Below are 17,442 nucleotides of genomic sequence, written 5' to 3' on the forward strand. Positions count from 1 at the left end.
TTTAGTGGTTGGAGGGTACCGTCTGCAGTGTGTCTTCAACGACTAGAAGGGACACCTGCAGGGCACAGTGAGTGTGGCCTTAGGAGGTGTGGCTTCCAAGAATTCGAGAAACCATGTGCGTTTTCAATTAGCTTCGTGAAGAGTGGAAAACATTGTGATCAAAGGCTAATTGGAAATGACGTGTTAACCACTTGTGTCATGGCTGGACCTACATCGAACGTGTGTGCTGTTCACAAGGAGCAGAAGGTGCTGGACAAGGAGTCATGTGTCCTATCTGAATGACAGGACTGTATGTTACTATTTCCGAAGTTTAAACCCAGTTACTAATGTCCTGTTTAAAACATTATAACACAGGATGGGGCGCCTGGGGGGCTCAGTCAGTTAAGCATCTGACTTCAGCTCAGGTCATGACCTCACAGTCCGTGGGTTCAAGCCCTGCGTCGGGCTCTGTGCTGACAACTCGGAGCCTGGAGCTGCTTCAGATTCTGTGTCTCCCTCTCTCTCTCTGCCCCCCCCCCCACTTGCTGTCTCTCTCTCTCTCTCTCTCTCTCTCAAAAATAAGAATCAAAAAATTTTTTAAATGTATAATGCAGGAGAAAATTTTCCCGCATTCAATGTGACTGTCAAGCAACAGGACAGAAGTTCCTGGTCAGTCCCAGGCCCCGGTGGTCACCCGTCAGCACCCACCAAGGCTGGGACCCTGCTCCTGGGACTCCGGCTCTATGTTCTCATCCGTGTTTCTGTCTGTCACCAGTCACTTCAGCTCTCTGTCCCCACCACCGCCTCTCATGGCACCGGAACGAGAGAATGGATTGTTGCTCAAGAAGCCCCAAAGGCAATAAGAACCCCAAGGATGCAGGGAGGACACATCACGGCTAAACGGGGTTTACACCCTGAATCATGTCCCGACTTACCGAGTCAGAAAGCCTGAAGGAAAAGAATTGCGTTTGTGAGATCTGAAGTCAAAATATGCGCAAGATTGGAATAAATCAAATACGCCGTAAGGCTACCGACAAGGTGGAGTTTGTCTTTAGCGGGCGGGCTGGCCTCACCACCCAGTCATGACTTCCCTCCTGCCACGTGGGATGATGAGGCTCCGCGAGAAGCCCCACGTCCTCGGCACGCTCACGCCGCGCTCCTTCTCTGCCCGAGTTTCCGTGCACTGTGCGAACGTGGACCGCAGCGGGCAGAACCGGGAGCCACCAAACAATGTCTCTCAGGTCCCTGAGCCCAGTCACCTGATTCACGCTCACCCTGCCCTCTTTGCCGCCATCGAACTTTCTTACCAAAGAAGGCAAGCCTGATTTCATCAAAATGCATGACCGACTTCCGTTTCCTCGAAGGTGTCAGGTTGTGACGTTGCCTTCAGAATGGCCTCCTTTTGACTTTTGGTGTCAGTGGGTCTTCCTGGTGGTCCATACGATTCAGTGTTTCCTGGATCTTCTGTCTCCTCTGATGAGAAGTGAGGAGTCAGGTCCGCTAAAGTGACCAAAATTTAGATTTCCCTCTTAAATCTTGAGAGAACGCATTTTGTTTAACGTGCCCTAAATACATGTTTTTACATTTTTTTAATGTTTTTTTTTTTTTTTTTGATACAGAGAGAGACAGAGCATGAGAGGGAGAGGGGCAGAGAGAGAGGGAGACACAGAATCTGAAGCAGGCTCCAGGCTCCGAGCTGTCAGCACAGAGCCCGACACGGGCCTCGAACCCATGACGTGAGATCATGACCTGAGTCGAAGTCAGAGGCTTAACCGACTGAGCCATCCAGGCATCCCAATACATTTTAAAAATTAAGAAAAATCCTTTTTTAAGCTCATACCTGTGTTTCATGCCTTTCTCTTTTTTGCCTAAGTCTGAGCTGAAGATTTGGACTCAGAGCAGAGTGAACCAGCGCAGAAGCCCTGGCCCGTTTGAACATCAGACAGGGATGTGTCTGAGCAAAACGGGCAGGGCCTGGCCCGCAAGGGTGTGTCGGGGAGGGCCCTGGGCCGTCCCCACTGGCCACGGCAGTGCCCTCTTTGGACCTCCGACTCGTCGTCCACACCAGGAGCCAGCCACGGACCCGGAGCCGCCGCAGCCTGCCGCCGAGTGTCAGCTCACACCGGCTCAGTTCAGCAGTGTGGCCGGATCTGTGCTCCAAACCCTCATTTACTCTGTGCACATATTTACTCTGAAGAGGAAGTAATTACTGCCTAGAAACCGGTCCAAGAAATGCTGAATGCCTCAATTTTCTAAAAATATGTATCTCAAAAAATGTTTTGATTTTTTTTACACCTTCATTTGCTTTCATTTTGAAGGATTAAGTGGACTATAATAGTTGTGATGACGAGTAATCATTCTGTGATGCGGGACTGAATTCAGCACACACCTGTAAGGGATCCAGAACGTTGCCGCTGTTGGTATACATTTGCCGAGCAGTTAATGCAACGCATTTGTATCCGTGGCTCAGACGCTCAGCCGGCCAGCTCCAAATTGGAGGCCAAGGAGGGAAGGGGTAGGTGATGGCCACAGTAGCTTCAAGGTCAATGCCACTGCCCCCTTCCGACCTGCGTGCTCCTGCTCAGCTTCCCCTCCTTCGGACTTCTGACTCTTCTGTCTGTGTGGATTCTTTCTCCGAGCCACGCTTAGGGAGCTGCTGTCTCCACAAATACTTATCTGGGGTGGTAGACAATTACCGGCAGAGATTCTGGGTTTGGAATTTATAGCACTTTCTCTTCCCTGAATAAGATCCCCACGTCCCGGCCCCAGGCTGAGCCGGCCAGACAGCCGTGTTGCTCAGGGCAGTGGAAGAGCTCTTCTTAGAGGCCCGGGTGAGCCGGGGCCGTGGGATTTATAATCAGGCCACCAAGGCGGGCACAGGATTGTTTGTCCTTAAAGGTTTCTACACTTTTTTTAAGTCCCTTAACATGATAGCTTTCTAGCCCCCTCCCCCATCGGGGAGGATTTTTCCTGACAAATGGATTCATAGAAACGTGAACATGTTCTGTAAGAAAAACAGCCCGTCATCGGGGGCTGTGGCTAGACGCCGCCTCTGCCCCTACGAGAGGCAGGCCCGCATGTGCCCACTTTACAGACGGGCACTCCCGTTCCTCGTCTGTAAGGTGAGGCGATCGTTACCCACCTCCCTTGCAGGGCCGTGGAGAAGAATTGGTGGGGGAAGTACATGAGGGCAGCAGAGCTCCTGCTTTGCCAGTCGGTGCACACAAATGGTGGCTGTGTTTCTTTTTCTTAAGTTTATTTTGAGAGAGAAAGAGTGTGCAGGGAAAGGGCAAAGAGAGAGGGAGACAGGGAATCCCAAGCAGGCTCCGTGCTATCAGTGCAGAGCCCAATGGGGGGCTTGAACTCACCAACTGCGGGATCATGACCTGAGCCGAAATCAAGAGTCAGAGGTTTGGGGCGCCTGGGGGGCTCAGTTGGTTAAAGCGTCTGACTTCAGCTCAGGTCATGATCTCATGGTCTGTGGGTTCAAACCCCGTGTCAGACTCTGTGCTTACAGCTCAGAGCCTGGAGCCTGTTTCGGATTCTGTGTCTCCCTCTCTCTGCCCCTTCCCAGCTTGTGCTCTATCTCTTTCTCTGAAAAATACATTTTTTTTGATGTAAAAATAAAAAGAGTCAGATGCTTAATGGACTGAGCCCCCCGTGAGCCCCTGGCGGCTGTGTTTCTTAACAACACTGTACCTAATAAAACGCCGAGGGGTCCTGGGCACCCCTCCTCCGCAGCTGACCCTGTGAGCCTGTCTGCCTTCCTTACTCCCTGAGCTCCCCCGCCTGCCTCAGGGCCTCGGGGCTGGCTGTCCCTGAACCCGGGAGAGCTCTCCGGGGTGGGGGGTGGGGGTAACACCCCTCTGCTCAAGCGCTTCTTTCCCCAAGAGGCGTTGCTGCACCGCCCCATGGGAATCGCAGCCTGCTCCCGTGCGGGGTCCTCAGTCCTGCCCTCCGGTCTCCACCGACCCTCAACGTCCTCAGTCTCACGCCGGCCTCGCCCCACCGGGATGTGAGTTCTTAGACGCGTCCCGACTCCCAGAGCAGTAGCTAGCACATGGGAGGTGCTCCGCAAGGTTCCGCTGAGGCCGTCAGGAGCACCCCACGTGTCTGCAATGTCGCCGTAGCTTTAATCCTTGTTCTGTTTTTAAAGTACCAATCCTAGGAAAAAAAAAAAAACAAGGTTGTAATTTCTATTACATAGTTTTGCCACTGATAATAATAACAACATGATAACGGTCCAGACTTACTACTTTTTCCAGAATACCTTTTCACGCAAATGTTACACCGAGGCTGCGAAGCGTCTTCAAAATTAGCTCCTCCGCGAACCAGCAAATCATCACGTTAGAACGATCACAAACTCTTGCTTTAAAGAAACGATCCGCTTTCCTGGGTTTTGTGTGTCGAAACGCTATTCTCTTTCAGGGACAAGCTTGAAGACCATCATCACGGTATCAGCAAAGCAGTCCCCAAACTGGAGAGACCCCAAAACGGCCACGTGCCCACAAGCAAGATGCGGAAAGTGTTGCAGGAGCGCGGCTCTCGCCTGACCGAGCACGAGCTGACCGACCTTCTGAACAGGTTTTCCTCCAAGGGGCTAACAGTGCTTCTCGCAGGGGCGGGGCTGGGAGACGGTCGGCCCACTGCTTTCGCTCCCTCCTCCCGGCCCCCAGGCACCCCTGGGGCTCCGTGTAGCCAGTTCGAGTCAACCCCAAGCACAAGGAGAACGCAGCCTGACAGATGGGCCACTCTTCCCAGTGGGCCTCAGCAGGGTCACCCTCCTGTGTTAACATCAGTGTTTATGGTCCCTGCATCATCCGTGCCCTTTGGGGAGGAGTCCAGTAGGTCTACAAGGCTGATTAAAGATGGCAGCCCCTTCATGCGCCCCTCTCCGCATTTCCGTGTCCCCAGAGGCAACGAATCTGATGCCTTCACGGACCTCCTCTGGTCCTGAAGTCGAATGTCTAAGTGACGGGCTTCTACGGCTGCTCCCCGGGTTTTCACTTTTAGGCAGCGTCTTCTGTTGACTCTGTGCCAGGAAGCTGTGAGTTTAAGTGGCACCAAGGGCCTCAGCCGCTCCAGTGCCACCTCTCCGGGATGCACACAGCCTTCCCTCCACGGGCCACCGTGATGCTGCGTCTCAGTTTTGTGTAGACCCGTGCTCGGGGTTTATGACATCATGACCTGCTTCATGGGTCGCTTTTCCCTTCCTGCGTAGCATTTTGTTTCCTCCGGAATTAACAATTATCTTCTTTTTATCTTCTGTTTGCCCGTTTCCTGCGTACTTACGATCAGTAAGCAAACCCCCAACTCACCTCCAGTTGTAAAATCTTTCCTACAGAGCTCACATTCACGCGCTCATCTGTCAGAGTCATCTTCCTGGGGGGCCTTTTTCATGTCCTTTAATTCTGAGAAAGTTTCTTGATGATTCCATTGACTTCCTTTCCTGTCCTTTGTGAAACTCCTATTTTTATTGACTATTCAACCACATAGGGTATTTCCTTATATATTTTTTAAAAGTCTGTTTTATATTTTGAGAGAGAGAGAGAATGCGGGGGAGGGACAGAGAGAGAGGAAGAGGGAGAATCCCGAACAGGCCCTTTGCCGTCAGCATGGAGCCCGACGCAGGGCTTGATCCCACAAACCGTGAGTTCGTGACCTGAGCCAAAGTCAGATGCTTAACCAACTAAGCCACCCAGGCACTCCCCCACCCCTGCTTTCCTTAGGTTTATGTTTCATTTTATTTTAAAGTCTTTTCCATCTTCCACCTTTTCCTTCCTGCCTCCCCTTCTGGAAGATTTCTTCAGTTTCATCTGTCAACCCTTCTCTGGGGACTTCTGTTTCTGCCGTCACCCGCAACCATATCCCTAATGACCAGAACTTGTTTTTGTTCTAGCATGTTCCTCTCTCAGAGCATTGCATTCTTGGGTCATGGATGCATGATCTCATTTCTCTGAAGGTGTTCACAATGGATTGTTATAAAAAGTTTTCTTCGCCTGAGGAGTCTCTCCTCCATGTTGGTTTTTTCTAGTTTCCATGTTAGACAGTCTCCACAAAAATATGCTTACATTAAGACTGAGGTCCCAAGAAGCAGATTAGAAGTTCGCGCACAGAGGTAGGGCGTACTGACTTTGCTTTGAGCTTTCGGTACGGACAGTGGTGGCGAGGCAGTCTGGCATGCGGTTTCTTTGGAGGACCCCCCTCCCCGGGTCAGGATCTTTAAAATTGGGGGCGGGGGGTGGTGCTGGCCAGATTTTCCAGGGACTAATGTTGCCACATAACATACAGGGATGCCAAGGTAATTTGAATTCCAGAGAAACAATAAGATTTTTAGCTTAAGTAAGTGCCATGCAATATTTGGGAGACATTGATATTAAAATTATTTTGTTTATCTGAAATTCTCACTTAACTGGGTGCCCCGCTAGGTCATTTTGGTTTGTTTTTCTAAATCCGGCAGCCCAACCAGGGAAGGGTCTCTGGGCCCCTGCTGCCGGCAGTCTGGGCTCTGACTGGGAGGAGAATCCTGGAAGTCTCAACAGCCGGCTTGATAAGCTACATAATGCACCCCTCCCTCCCGAAGACACCCGGGTCCTGATTCCTAGAACCTGTGAATGTTACGTGAGACGGGAAATGAGTCCTCGCAGACGTGATTCAGGGACTTGAGATGAGGAGGTGATCCCACATCGTCTGGGTGGGGCTCAGATCACCGCTGTCCGCGTGAAAGGGAGTCACGGAGGGGTGTCACCCAGAAGTGAGCACATGGGGGGAATCGGAGCAACGTGGCCACGGGCCAAGGATCGCCAGCAGCCACAGAGGCTGGAAGAGGCAAAGAGCAGATGCTCCCATGGTCTCTGGAGGGGTCCTGACCCTGCTGGCACCTTGATCTCGGTCCAATAAAACCGACTTCCGACTTCTGGTGTCCAGGACTGTAAGAGAAGAAATGTGTGATGCTTCAAGCCACCCACGACTCTGTGGTGGTTTTTTTTTTTTAAACTTATTTTTAACATTTATTTAATATTGAGAAACAGAGAGAGACAGAGCAGGAGCAGGAGAGGGGCAGAGAGAAGGGGAGACATAGAATCCAAAGCAGGATCCAGGCTCTGAGCTGTCAGCACAGAGCCTGACGTGGGGCTTGAACCCACGAGCCGTAAGATCATGACCTGAGCTGAAGTCGGACACTTAACCAACTGAGCCCTCCAGGCGCCCCGCCAGGTCTGGTTTTCATTTGGGGAAAACGTAGTTAAATTTAACCTTCTCTCCTGCAGCCACAACCAAGCCTCTGGGCTTGGTTCCTAGGTTGATTCTAAAACTCACAAACCATTGACCAGCATTTCCCGATTGTGATGATGTGTTCAGTGCCCACACAAGGAGTGAACATTCGCTTTCCTCCTGGTGGTACAGCCCCTGAGCCTCTGCGTCCACCCTGGAGGCAAACCTGGGTATCCAGGCGTTTCTAGATCATATGGGGAAAGGTGGCTCTTCGTGTAAGCTGTTTCAGGAATACAAAGAGTGTTTTCTAGGAACATGGGGCTCAGTTAAAATTCAACATTGTCACCTTGCGGCGTTCCCCAACATTCCATCCCCCTCACAGTTCCCATGCAGTTTCCCTTGGTGCCTGCATCCCATAGCCTGCCCGCCACATCGTCCTGCCCCAGGTCTGTCCCTCCCATCCCCCAGCAGGGCTGGGTTCTCTGTATCACATATCTTTTTATTTCTTTATTCTTTTTAATGTTTATTTATTTTTGAGAGAAAAGGGGGGAGAGAGAGAGAGAGAGATAGAGGACGTAGAATCCAAAGCAGGCTCCAGGCTTTGAGCTGTCAGCACATAGCTCAATGTGGGGCTTGAACTCAGGAACCATGAGATCATGACCTGAGCTGAAGTCGGACGCCTAACCCACCGAGCCACCCAGGTGCCCCCCTTTTTATTTCTTAATTTCCATTCTTGTTTTGCTGGAGTACCTCCTGAAGTAACTTTCTAAGAAAGGGCAGGCAGGAAATAAATTGTCTGAGTTCTTTGTCTGAAAAAAATTATTTAATCTCCTTCACACAGATTGCTTGCTTGTCTGAGCATAGAATCTTAGGGAGAAAATAATTTTTCCTGAAAATGTTAAAGTCATCGCTCTGTTGTGCTTGAGCTGAGAGAAGTTGAGTGCCAGTGTGTTCGCACACGCATGTGTGTGTGTGTAATGAAATGAAAAAGGACCATCTCATTTTCAAGTATGCCTATATGTTCCCCTCTTCCTTAAACAGGATCTCCTCTCACTAAATGTATTTCCAGCTGAACAAGAATTCATATGCATTCAATGAATAAATCATAGAAAAACAGCACCAGATAAATAACTAACTAAATGATTGTAAGAGAGTCTTGTTAAACTATAGTGAGGCTTGATACTTTTATAAATCACAACAAAAAGATTGCAGAATTTCCGTAGTCCACCTTTCAATGGGGGTGATCAACTTTTTTTCTTTCTTTTTTTTTTTTTTTTTTTTACAAATTGAAACCTTCATAAGGGTCCATCACTCATTTGCTTGCTTCTTCTCAAAGACCTCTTGATGATAAACATCTCTGTTATTTGTAATTATATGTAGATTATTCATTTCTAGATCCAAAATAGACTTTTCTAAATAATACTGCGATTAGCATATGCATTTGATTTTATTACTAAATTTTAATACCAAGTTGGCAATTTATCCTGCTCATGAAATAGAGTTGATTAGCCTTTTCCTCCGTGTCTCCGTCAAAGGAGCCAGCACCGTGGGGCCCGTGGAAGGGCCGCTCAGCAGCTGTGGGTTGGAAAAGCACAGCTCTTGGCTCGTTTGCTTTCGAAGCAGAGATCTGAGTCACTAGAAACTTCTCTCTGGCTTACCGATGTTCCACACTGTTCTCTGACATGCACTCCATCCCACTGGAAGAAAGTTTAGGTGTGAAAGAGAATTTAAGTGACAAAAATGTGATCTTTGAATGTAATTCAACTTTATTTTGAATTACTTTACATCTTTAAATAAGCTCTACATTCTCAAGAAACTTGGGGATGTTCTCTTGCAGTATTTTCTTCTAGCACGTGAAGGCATTTTCCGCTGGGCCAGAGTGGAGGGCAGGCAGGAGTCTCCCCCTGGGTCTCCTCGTTGCGATGGAGACTCAGAATTTCTCTTGGAGAAAACACGAAGCTGTGTAGGTTTTGTAAAACTATCTTCTGAGTGCAGTCAGCCTGCCCGCTCGGTTCTGACCAACCTTGAACAAGAACTTGATGTTTGTTTTACCCGGTTCCTTTTTCCCTTTCCACTGTCTTTGACAGAGTTCTCTTTTTTCACATCCCCCCAACCATTTCTCAGTCCAGCCCTCCTGAGCCGAGGCCTCGATGACCCCAGACGTGAGCCCAGACCCCCACAGTCTTCTTTCCAGAACGCCCCCGACGCTGCCGTCGGGCGTATCTTCCCATAATCCTGCCCTGCAAGGATCTCGTCTCCAGGCTGCCAGCAGGTTCCCCAGCTGGGCCTCCTTCCCTTCTCCTGCCATCCGAAGCTGGGCACCCTGTTGTCCAGGCTTCCAAGCCTCACAGCCTCGGGCCGGGACAGCCTGTGCCCCCGGCAGCCCTCACCTGCTCTGGTATATCGCGGTACGGCTGTGCACCCGTCGGCTCCTGAGCTACCTGCCCGTGTGCCCCTCCAGGCCAGAGGGCAGTGCCGTTATTCCCACGCTGCACGCTGCTCTGTGCGCCACAGCCATTTGCTGAATGAGTAAGTGATGGGAGGCTGTTTGTAATTAACATACTCCTTTCTCTCTTTGGGGACAAGCTGGGGAATCAGCTGGCGTGACAATGCCTTCAATTACCTTGACTTCTTGAAAGCGGTGAAGAACGGCAAGGCAGCGAGACCTCAGCCGAGAGAAAACGAGAGCGTGCCCATCGATTCCGAGACGCTGGACCCAGTGGAGGTCATGAAGAGCGTGCAGGACGTCGCCGGCTCCTCCTGTGCGGACTTGTCAACGGTACGACAGACCGAAACGTGGTTTTATGGTAGGAGCAAATCCACCAAGGGCCACTGGGAGGCCTTCCCTCCCCCCGCCCCCTGCCCCCCTCTTCACTCTCGTGGGGTGTCAGAACTCAGACGGGCCAGTCAAGATCAGCTTGTGCATTTGAGCAAACGTGTACCCGTTTTCACTGCGTGAGGAGCTGCCAGGGTAAGGTGCCCGGAGTTTAGCAGGTGCTCTGTCTGCAAGGGCGAGGGGTTCTGGGCAGGGAGCGCAGAGACCGAGGTCCTCCGGTGAGACCAGGCCCAGTGCACCCTGGGAGCACCGGGCCCAGAGCACGAGGGGGCTTTGGAGAGGATGGTCGGGGCCCAGCAGTGGCACAAAGACTCACTGTGGAGGCCACCTGGAGCCAGGCCAGGTGTGGGAAGGCGCCCCCCAAGCCCAGTGACATTTGACTGCTAACATCCATATGATCCTGTGGAGCGTGCCAAGCCCTGGCATGTGTAGGGATGATGCTGTGACCCATGCTAGCGCGCTTGGGAAACAGTGCTTGGCTGTGCCCATGGCGAGGTGGCGGTCCCCGAGACTGGGCCATACCTCCGTTTCCCCTACGGCAGCAGCAAGAAGAATCAATGCTGTCTGCCAAGGGCAGGTGTAGTGAGATGGTAAGTTTAAAGCAGCCTGTGACCTTCTGGACACGAAGCAAGACGGTCCTTATGGTTGTGACATTGGGGCTTACAGAGGCTCCCACAGACCGAGTCCCATGCTCACGAAATCCCCGAGTAAATGTTCCCCTAGCGTACGGAGGCAGGGTGGGCTCCGGGGTCCATGCATAAGGGATTGGAGAGAAGGAGGAAGGCCCGTGCCTCCCCGCCAGCGCATGAACGTTCTAGAACGTCACCCAACCTGACCTTTCTGCTGGAGAGCAGGCATTTTTCACATCTAGGAGTTCTCTGTGAGGATTTCAGATTTTTATGTCTTTATCTGAATGATCCTCTAAAGATAGAAAGTAGTCTGAGCACGTGGGTCCCCAGGGAGCCGCAAGGGCTGTCCTCCACGCCCCTTCCGGCACCAGAGCTCCAGTGTGAGCGTGGCAAGCACCGTGTTCCCTGGGATGACCGGGGTCGTGTCAGGGACGCAGGGGCCGGCGGTGGCCGCCGCAGGCTGGAGACGCAGCCCTGCCTCAAGGACGGCCTCCCCGCCCCAGCCGACCGGAGCTGGACATTGCCCCCGCTTTGCTAGAGCTTTCCATCTTTCATGGGAGGCTCTGAAACCTCCTGGCTTCTGATGTTTACATTAGACAAGTATCTCAGATGTTTACAGCACTCGATGGACCAAATAGGTCCATTTGCAGGACGGACTTAAGGTGACACTACTAACGTCTGTCGGGATGTTTCTCAAGGTGAGGTTCGCGGAACCCTTCGGGGGAACCCCGGTTCTCACCTCTGAGGAACACTGCTTGGGCAGTGGCGTTTAAGCAAGAGAGCGAGAGTCGGGCCAGGAGAGAGGCGGACGGGTCGGAGGGCGAGAGGGCGTCGGGGCAGCGAGGCTCAGAAGGAAGGGCCAGGGCCGAGGACGTCCGTCAGAGTGGACACTGGCACGCGGGTGCGTCTCTGCAGATCGCTGGAGACGTGTCTCAGTGCCTCTTGTTTCCTAAGTGACATCACCATCCCTCATATTTCTTTTTTGTTTAATATAGTTCATTGTCAAGTTAGTTTCCATGTAACACCCAGTGCTCAGCCCCACAAGTGCCCCCTCCAGGCCCCTCACCCCCCTTCCCCTCCCTCATCAGCCCTCGGTTTGTTCTCAGTGTCTAAGTCTCTAATGTTTGCCTCCCTTCCTCTCATCAACTATTTTTTCCCCTTCTCCTCCCCCATAGTTTTCGTAAGTTTCTCCTGCTCCACATAAGTGAAAACTTATAGTATCTGTCCCTCTCCGCCTGACTTATTTCACTTAGCGTGACATCCTCAAGGTCCATCCATGTTGCTACAGATGGCAAATTTCATTCTATCTCATTGCCATGTAGTATTCCATTGTATAGATAAACCACATCTTCTTGATCCATTTGTCAGGTGATGGACATTTAGACTCCTTCCATGATTTGACTATTGTTTTCTTTTAATGTTTTTAATTTATTTTTGAGAGACAGAGACAGTGCGAGCAGGGGAGGGTCAGAGAGAGAGGGAGATACAGAATCTGAAGCAGGCTCCAGGCTCTGAGCGAGCTGTCAGCACAGAGCCCGACATGGGGCTCGAACCCACGAACTGTGAGATCATGACTTGAGCCAAAGCCGGACGCTTAACTGACTGAGCCACCCAGGCACCCGGTTTTTGACTATTGTTGACAGTGCCACTATGAACATCTGGGTACATGTGCCCCTAGGCATCAGCACTCCTGTATCCCTTGGGTAAATCCCCAGCGGTGCTATTGCTGGGTCATAGGGGAGTTCTACTGATAGTTTTTTGAGGAACCTCCACACTGTTTTCCAGAGCGGCTGCACCAGTTTACATTCCCACCAGCAGTGTAGGAGGGTGCCCGTCTCTCCACATCCTCAGCAGCATCTCTAGCCTCTTGATTTGTTCATTTTAGCCACTCTGACTGGTGTGAGGTGGTATCTCAGTGTGGTTTTGATTTGTATTTCCCTGATGATTGACACTGAGCATCGTTTCATGTGTCTATTGGCCATCTGGATGTCCTCTTTGGAGAAGTGTCTTCACTGGGTTATTTGCTTTTCGGGTGTGGAGCTTGGTGAGTTCCTTGTAGATTTTGGATACTAGCCCTTTATCCCCCATGTCACTTGCAAATATCATTTCCCATTTCATCAGTTGCCTGTTAGTTTTTTTGATTGTTTCCTTTGCCGTGCAGAAGCTTTTTACCTTGATGAGGTTCATTTTTGCACCTGATTCCCTTGCCTCTGGGGATGTGTCCAATAAGAAATTGCTGTGACTGAGGTCAAGGAGGTTGTTTCCTGCTTTCTCCTCTAGGCTTTTGATGGTTTCCTGTCTCACATTCAGGTCCTTCATCCATTTTGAGTTTATTTTTGTGTATGGTGTAGTAAAGTGGTCTAGTTTCATTCTTCTGCATGTTGCTGTCTGGTTCTCTCAGCACCACCTGTTGAAGAGGCAGTCTTTTTTCCATTGGACACTCTTTCCTGCTTTGTCGAAGATTAATTGGCCATACATTTGTGGGCCCAGTTCTGGGCTCTCTATTCTATTCCATTGGTCCATGTGTCTGTTTTTGTGCCAATACCATACTGTCTTGATGATGACAGCTTTGTAGTAGCGGCTAAAGTCTGGGATTGTGATGCCTCTGGTTTTGGTTTTCTTCTTCAATATAACTTTGGCTATTCGGGGTCTTCTGTGGTTCCATACGAATTTTAGGATTGTTTGTTCTAGCTTTGAGAAGAATGCTGGTATGATTTTGGTGGGGATGGCATTGGATGTGTAGATTGCTTTGGGTAGTAATGACATTTTAACAGTGTTCGTTCTTTTGATCCATGAGCACGGAATCTTTTTCCATTTCTTTGTGTCTTCTTCAATTTCCTTCAGAAGTTTTCCATAGATCTCAGCCTACAGATCTTTTACATCTTTGGTTAGGTTTATTCCTAGGTATTTTATGGTTTTTTATGCAATCGTGAATGGGATCCGTTTCTTGATTTCTCTTTCTGTTGCTTCATTATTGGTATATAAAAATGCAACCGATTTCTGTATGTTGATTTTGTACCCTGCGACTTGGCTGAATTCATGAATCAGTGCTACCTCATATTTCTGTAGAGTTTATAGATTGACCAACACACTGCCTTCTTTTTTTTTGTTTTTGTTAATTTTTATTTATTTGTTTATTTATTTTGAGAGAGAGAAACAGACAGAGTGAGAGTAGGGGTAGGGGCAGAGAAAGAAGGAGACACAGAATTCGAAACAGGCTCCAGGCTCCGAGCTGTCAGCACAGAGCCTGATGCGGAGCTCGAACTCATAAACGGTGAGATCATGACCTGAGCTGAAGTGGGACACTTACCCGCCTGAGCCCCCCGGGCACCCCTCGGCACGCTGCCTTCTCACACCCCCATAACACAAATGCCCGGCTGACCGGGCTCACTGTTATGGCCATTCTCCACGTTTGTTGAGATCCATGACATGCCAGGTGCATGTACAGCTGTTTTCGGGCCACAGTAAAGAAGGACAGTATGAGTTACCAAGTCCCTCGTTTCCTACCAACGAAGCTAAGCTCAGGGAGGTTACCGTCCTATGGTAGGAAACCGGAGCTAGGGTTCAACGTCCACTTCTGAGCAGAGGGGGAGGGTGGAGGGGGTGTGCCGGGTTTTTCCACTACCCACAGCCTTGTCCTGTTCCCACACGCTAAATGAAAACTTGCAGCTAGACAGTATTTTAAGGTTAATTCGGGTTACACACATACTACACCCCCTGCCCCCATGGGATGTGCCTAATTAGCCCTGAATGAGAATTAACCACCAGGGAATGTGGTTTTGGGTCTGCAAGCACATTCAATTCTTACTTAAAAAAAAAAAAAGATCTTACCCTACCACTTGATACAGATTTCCTCGTGCAGTAAAAATGAATGATTTTGTTCCGACAGATGGAAAAAAAAATGTGCTTTCTTTTTATAGCACGTTTTTGCCCTTTTTCAGTTTGACTCGAGGACGGCTGTGCTGGCACCGGCTGCCCAGCCCCTCCGGCACCGCACGTGGCGGTGGGGGTCTTCCCGTGGGCCAAGGCCGCGTGGGCACCAGCCCGGGGGCGGGAAAGGGCATCGGCCTCCCTGTCCCGGCCGGGGTGGGAGTGGGGATGGGGCGGTCCCTTAACTGCTCCTCCTGGCCACTTCCGACGTCAGGCTGCACCCCGAGATCCCACCCCATCCCCCGACGTGGTGGGACGGCATCTGGACCTCCCGTGACCGTCACCATGGGGAGGCTTTGGGCACACTGCTTCAGCCGGATCCTCTCTGGTCCTCTGCCGCGCAGGCCTCCTTGGAGCTTGGGCGACCTCGAAGCCCTACAAGAAAGGGGCCAGGGCTCCTCCTGCTGCTGCCTCTCAGCAGCCAAATAGGAGCAGCAAGGTGACCCTTCTCCGCAGCCCGGAAGCTCTCACACTGCCGCCCACGCTCTTTATGTGTCTCCGTGTTTTCACCATGGGGCCTGTGATCAGTAATGTAGAATTTACGGGCAACCCGAATAACTTGATTTCACTCGCAGTCAGAAAAGCAATACTTAAGAAAAATATTTTTGAAATATTCACTGGATGGTAGCATCTGCCTTCTCTCTCTCTCTCTCTCTCTCTCTCTCTCTGTCTCTCAGTAAGCATTTTCTGCATTGGATAAAGAGGACACTGGATTTGTAAAGCCTTCAGATTTTGGACAAGCTCTTAAGGATTTCTGTTACGAACTCACAGATAATCAGTTTCATTATTTTTTGAGAAAACTGCAAATTCATCCAAGCCCCCATATCCATTGGAAATATTTGCTCCAGAACTTCGACTCTTTCTCTGGAGAGCTAAGGATGTCCGCAGTGCCCGATCGCCTCTCTTTGAAAACGGGCTACAAGTAGTTTTTGCAAAAATGGGTAATTGATTAAAATCACATCAGCTAAAGTGGCAATCACCTCATGTAATTAGCTAATTCTGAATGAAAATTTGGTATAAATTCCACATAGAGTGTTAGGAGGTATGTATTTATATCTTATTGAAAACCTCTTTGTTTTATTTTATTTTTTTTGTTTTGTTTTGTTCTCAAAGAAGTTTGGGAGCTTGCTTTTGTCTGGTTGTTGCAGAATTCTCTGGAATCCGAGGTGTCTGTGGATGATCTGGGGTCCACAGAAGCGGGGTCCACAATGTGTCGGGCCCTGAGCCGGAAGTGAGGGAACCGGGTCCCTCTCAGGAGGCATTTGTTGAGGACACAGTATGTGCTGGGCCCTGGGACGTGTATCGCCCAAGTCAGGGGTGGAGAGAGTGGGCTTCAACAGAACCATGCCCAGCAGGGAGAAAGATTGCTGAGGGAGTCCGGGAGGGCTTCCTGGAGGAGGCTGTGTGCCTGTGCAGGGCTCTTGCTCCTCCCCCAAGACTGCATTTCTGGCTGAGGCTGTTTCTCAATCTCTAACTGTAAATGAACCAGCATCATTAGCAACAATCGCAATCTAGTTTCCGCCACCACGGAATCTGCTGGGAGGGAGCAGACAGGTGGCACCGTCCCTGCCTGTGCGGAAGGGGCGATGAAAAGACACACGTGCGCAATCCAAGACTAACGCAGCCGTCAGATCCCGGCAGGACAGGGAACCGCCCCCTGCAGCTGGATGCTTCGTTCCCAACAGCACGATTTCCTGTGTGACGAAAACCTAAGTTCATAAATCGTCGGTCACTGACCCAGGACGGATGCTTGAAAATTCGCAGCCTCAAGCCAACAGCGTGAGCATTGTTAAGGTCGGGGGTTCTAACGACAGCAAATGCTACCCCGTGCCTTCCGAGGGCCCCTCTTCCTGGCCCGTTACGTATAGTCACCCGTCCAGGCCTTTGACACCAGACCGCGGCGTGTGCTATTAATGTCCCTTGTTATAGACGGGGCGCTGGGGCACGGAGACGGTAGTTTGCGCACAGCCGGCCTGGTGGCGAGCGGCAGAGCCCGTCTGTGAGCAAGTCTCTCCCAACCCCGGGCCCCTCGATGCCGTGCCGTGTCCCGGGCGGGCTGCGGCTTCTTTCATCCCTGCCGTTGAGTCGGACATCCCTAAACAAGAGGTATAAACAAAATGTACATCAGCAGTAGTCCCTCGAATGTTGCTCTCGCACTTATTTTTCTGTCGCTATCATGTGTTTGAGATTTACCCGTGTTGTCCCTTTGGCCTTAGCTCATCCCTTACTAGGCTGCTACACAGTTAGCCTGTCAAGTGCACACACTCTATTCAATGGACGCCCCGTTCAGTTATCATCTCCCGCTGACGACCATGTAGGCTGCGGACGGTTTTCTCCGTTACAAGCAGAGCGCCAGCCAGCCTCCTGCGTCGGTCTCCTTGTGGCACTCGGTGTTCCCCTGAGTGGGATTGGAGGGCAGGAGCAAGGTCTGCATCCCGGGACCGCGCCTGTGGCAGCACCAGCCTGTGTGAGGGCCGCACACGGTCCGGGCCTCCAGAAATCCGTGGCCTCGTCAGATGTTTTCATTTCTGTCCCTCTGACATCAGTGAGGCCGGGCATCTCCTTGTGTTATGAGCCGTCCGGGTTTCATCCTCTGAGAAAGGCTCCTGTCCTGTCGGTGTGTGAGCCGCAAACACCTCCCCCGGACCTATGACTCGTCTTTTCTCTCCGTCATGGTGACCCTCACCGTTTTTAATGTGTATACTTCCCCCCCCCCCGGCTTTAAATATTCACTGTGGACATTCTGGAAAATCCAGGAAAGTGTAAAGAAGAACACGGGGCTCGATCCCCATGCCGATGCCGTGCTGGCAGCAACACCCCCTGCGGTGGCGGGGCCGTGTCCCCGCACGGTCTCCC

At 50.9% G+C, this 17,442-nt stretch overlaps 1 protein-coding gene across 1 annotated transcript in view; it reads left to right on the forward strand.

Annotated features, from left to right (window-relative positions):
- Positions 1-17,442, forward strand: part of EFCAB6 (EF-hand calcium binding domain 6) — a 223,589-nt gene that overhangs the window by 173,519 nt on the left and 32,628 nt on the right. The window contains exons 23-24 of the mRNA XM_029954101.1: positions 4,408-4,563; positions 9,778-9,970. Of these exons, the coding sequence (XP_029809961.1) occupies positions 4,408-4,563; positions 9,778-9,970 (349 nt within the window). The remainder of the gene's footprint in view (positions 1-4,407; positions 4,564-9,777; positions 9,971-17,442) is intronic.

Source organism: Suricata suricatta, chromosome 10 (genome assembly GCF_006229205.1).
Source record: "Suricata suricatta isolate VVHF042 chromosome 10, meerkat_22Aug2017_6uvM2_HiC, whole genome shotgun sequence".
Taxonomy (NCBI): Eukaryota; Metazoa; Chordata; class Mammalia; order Carnivora; family Herpestidae; genus Suricata; species Suricata suricatta.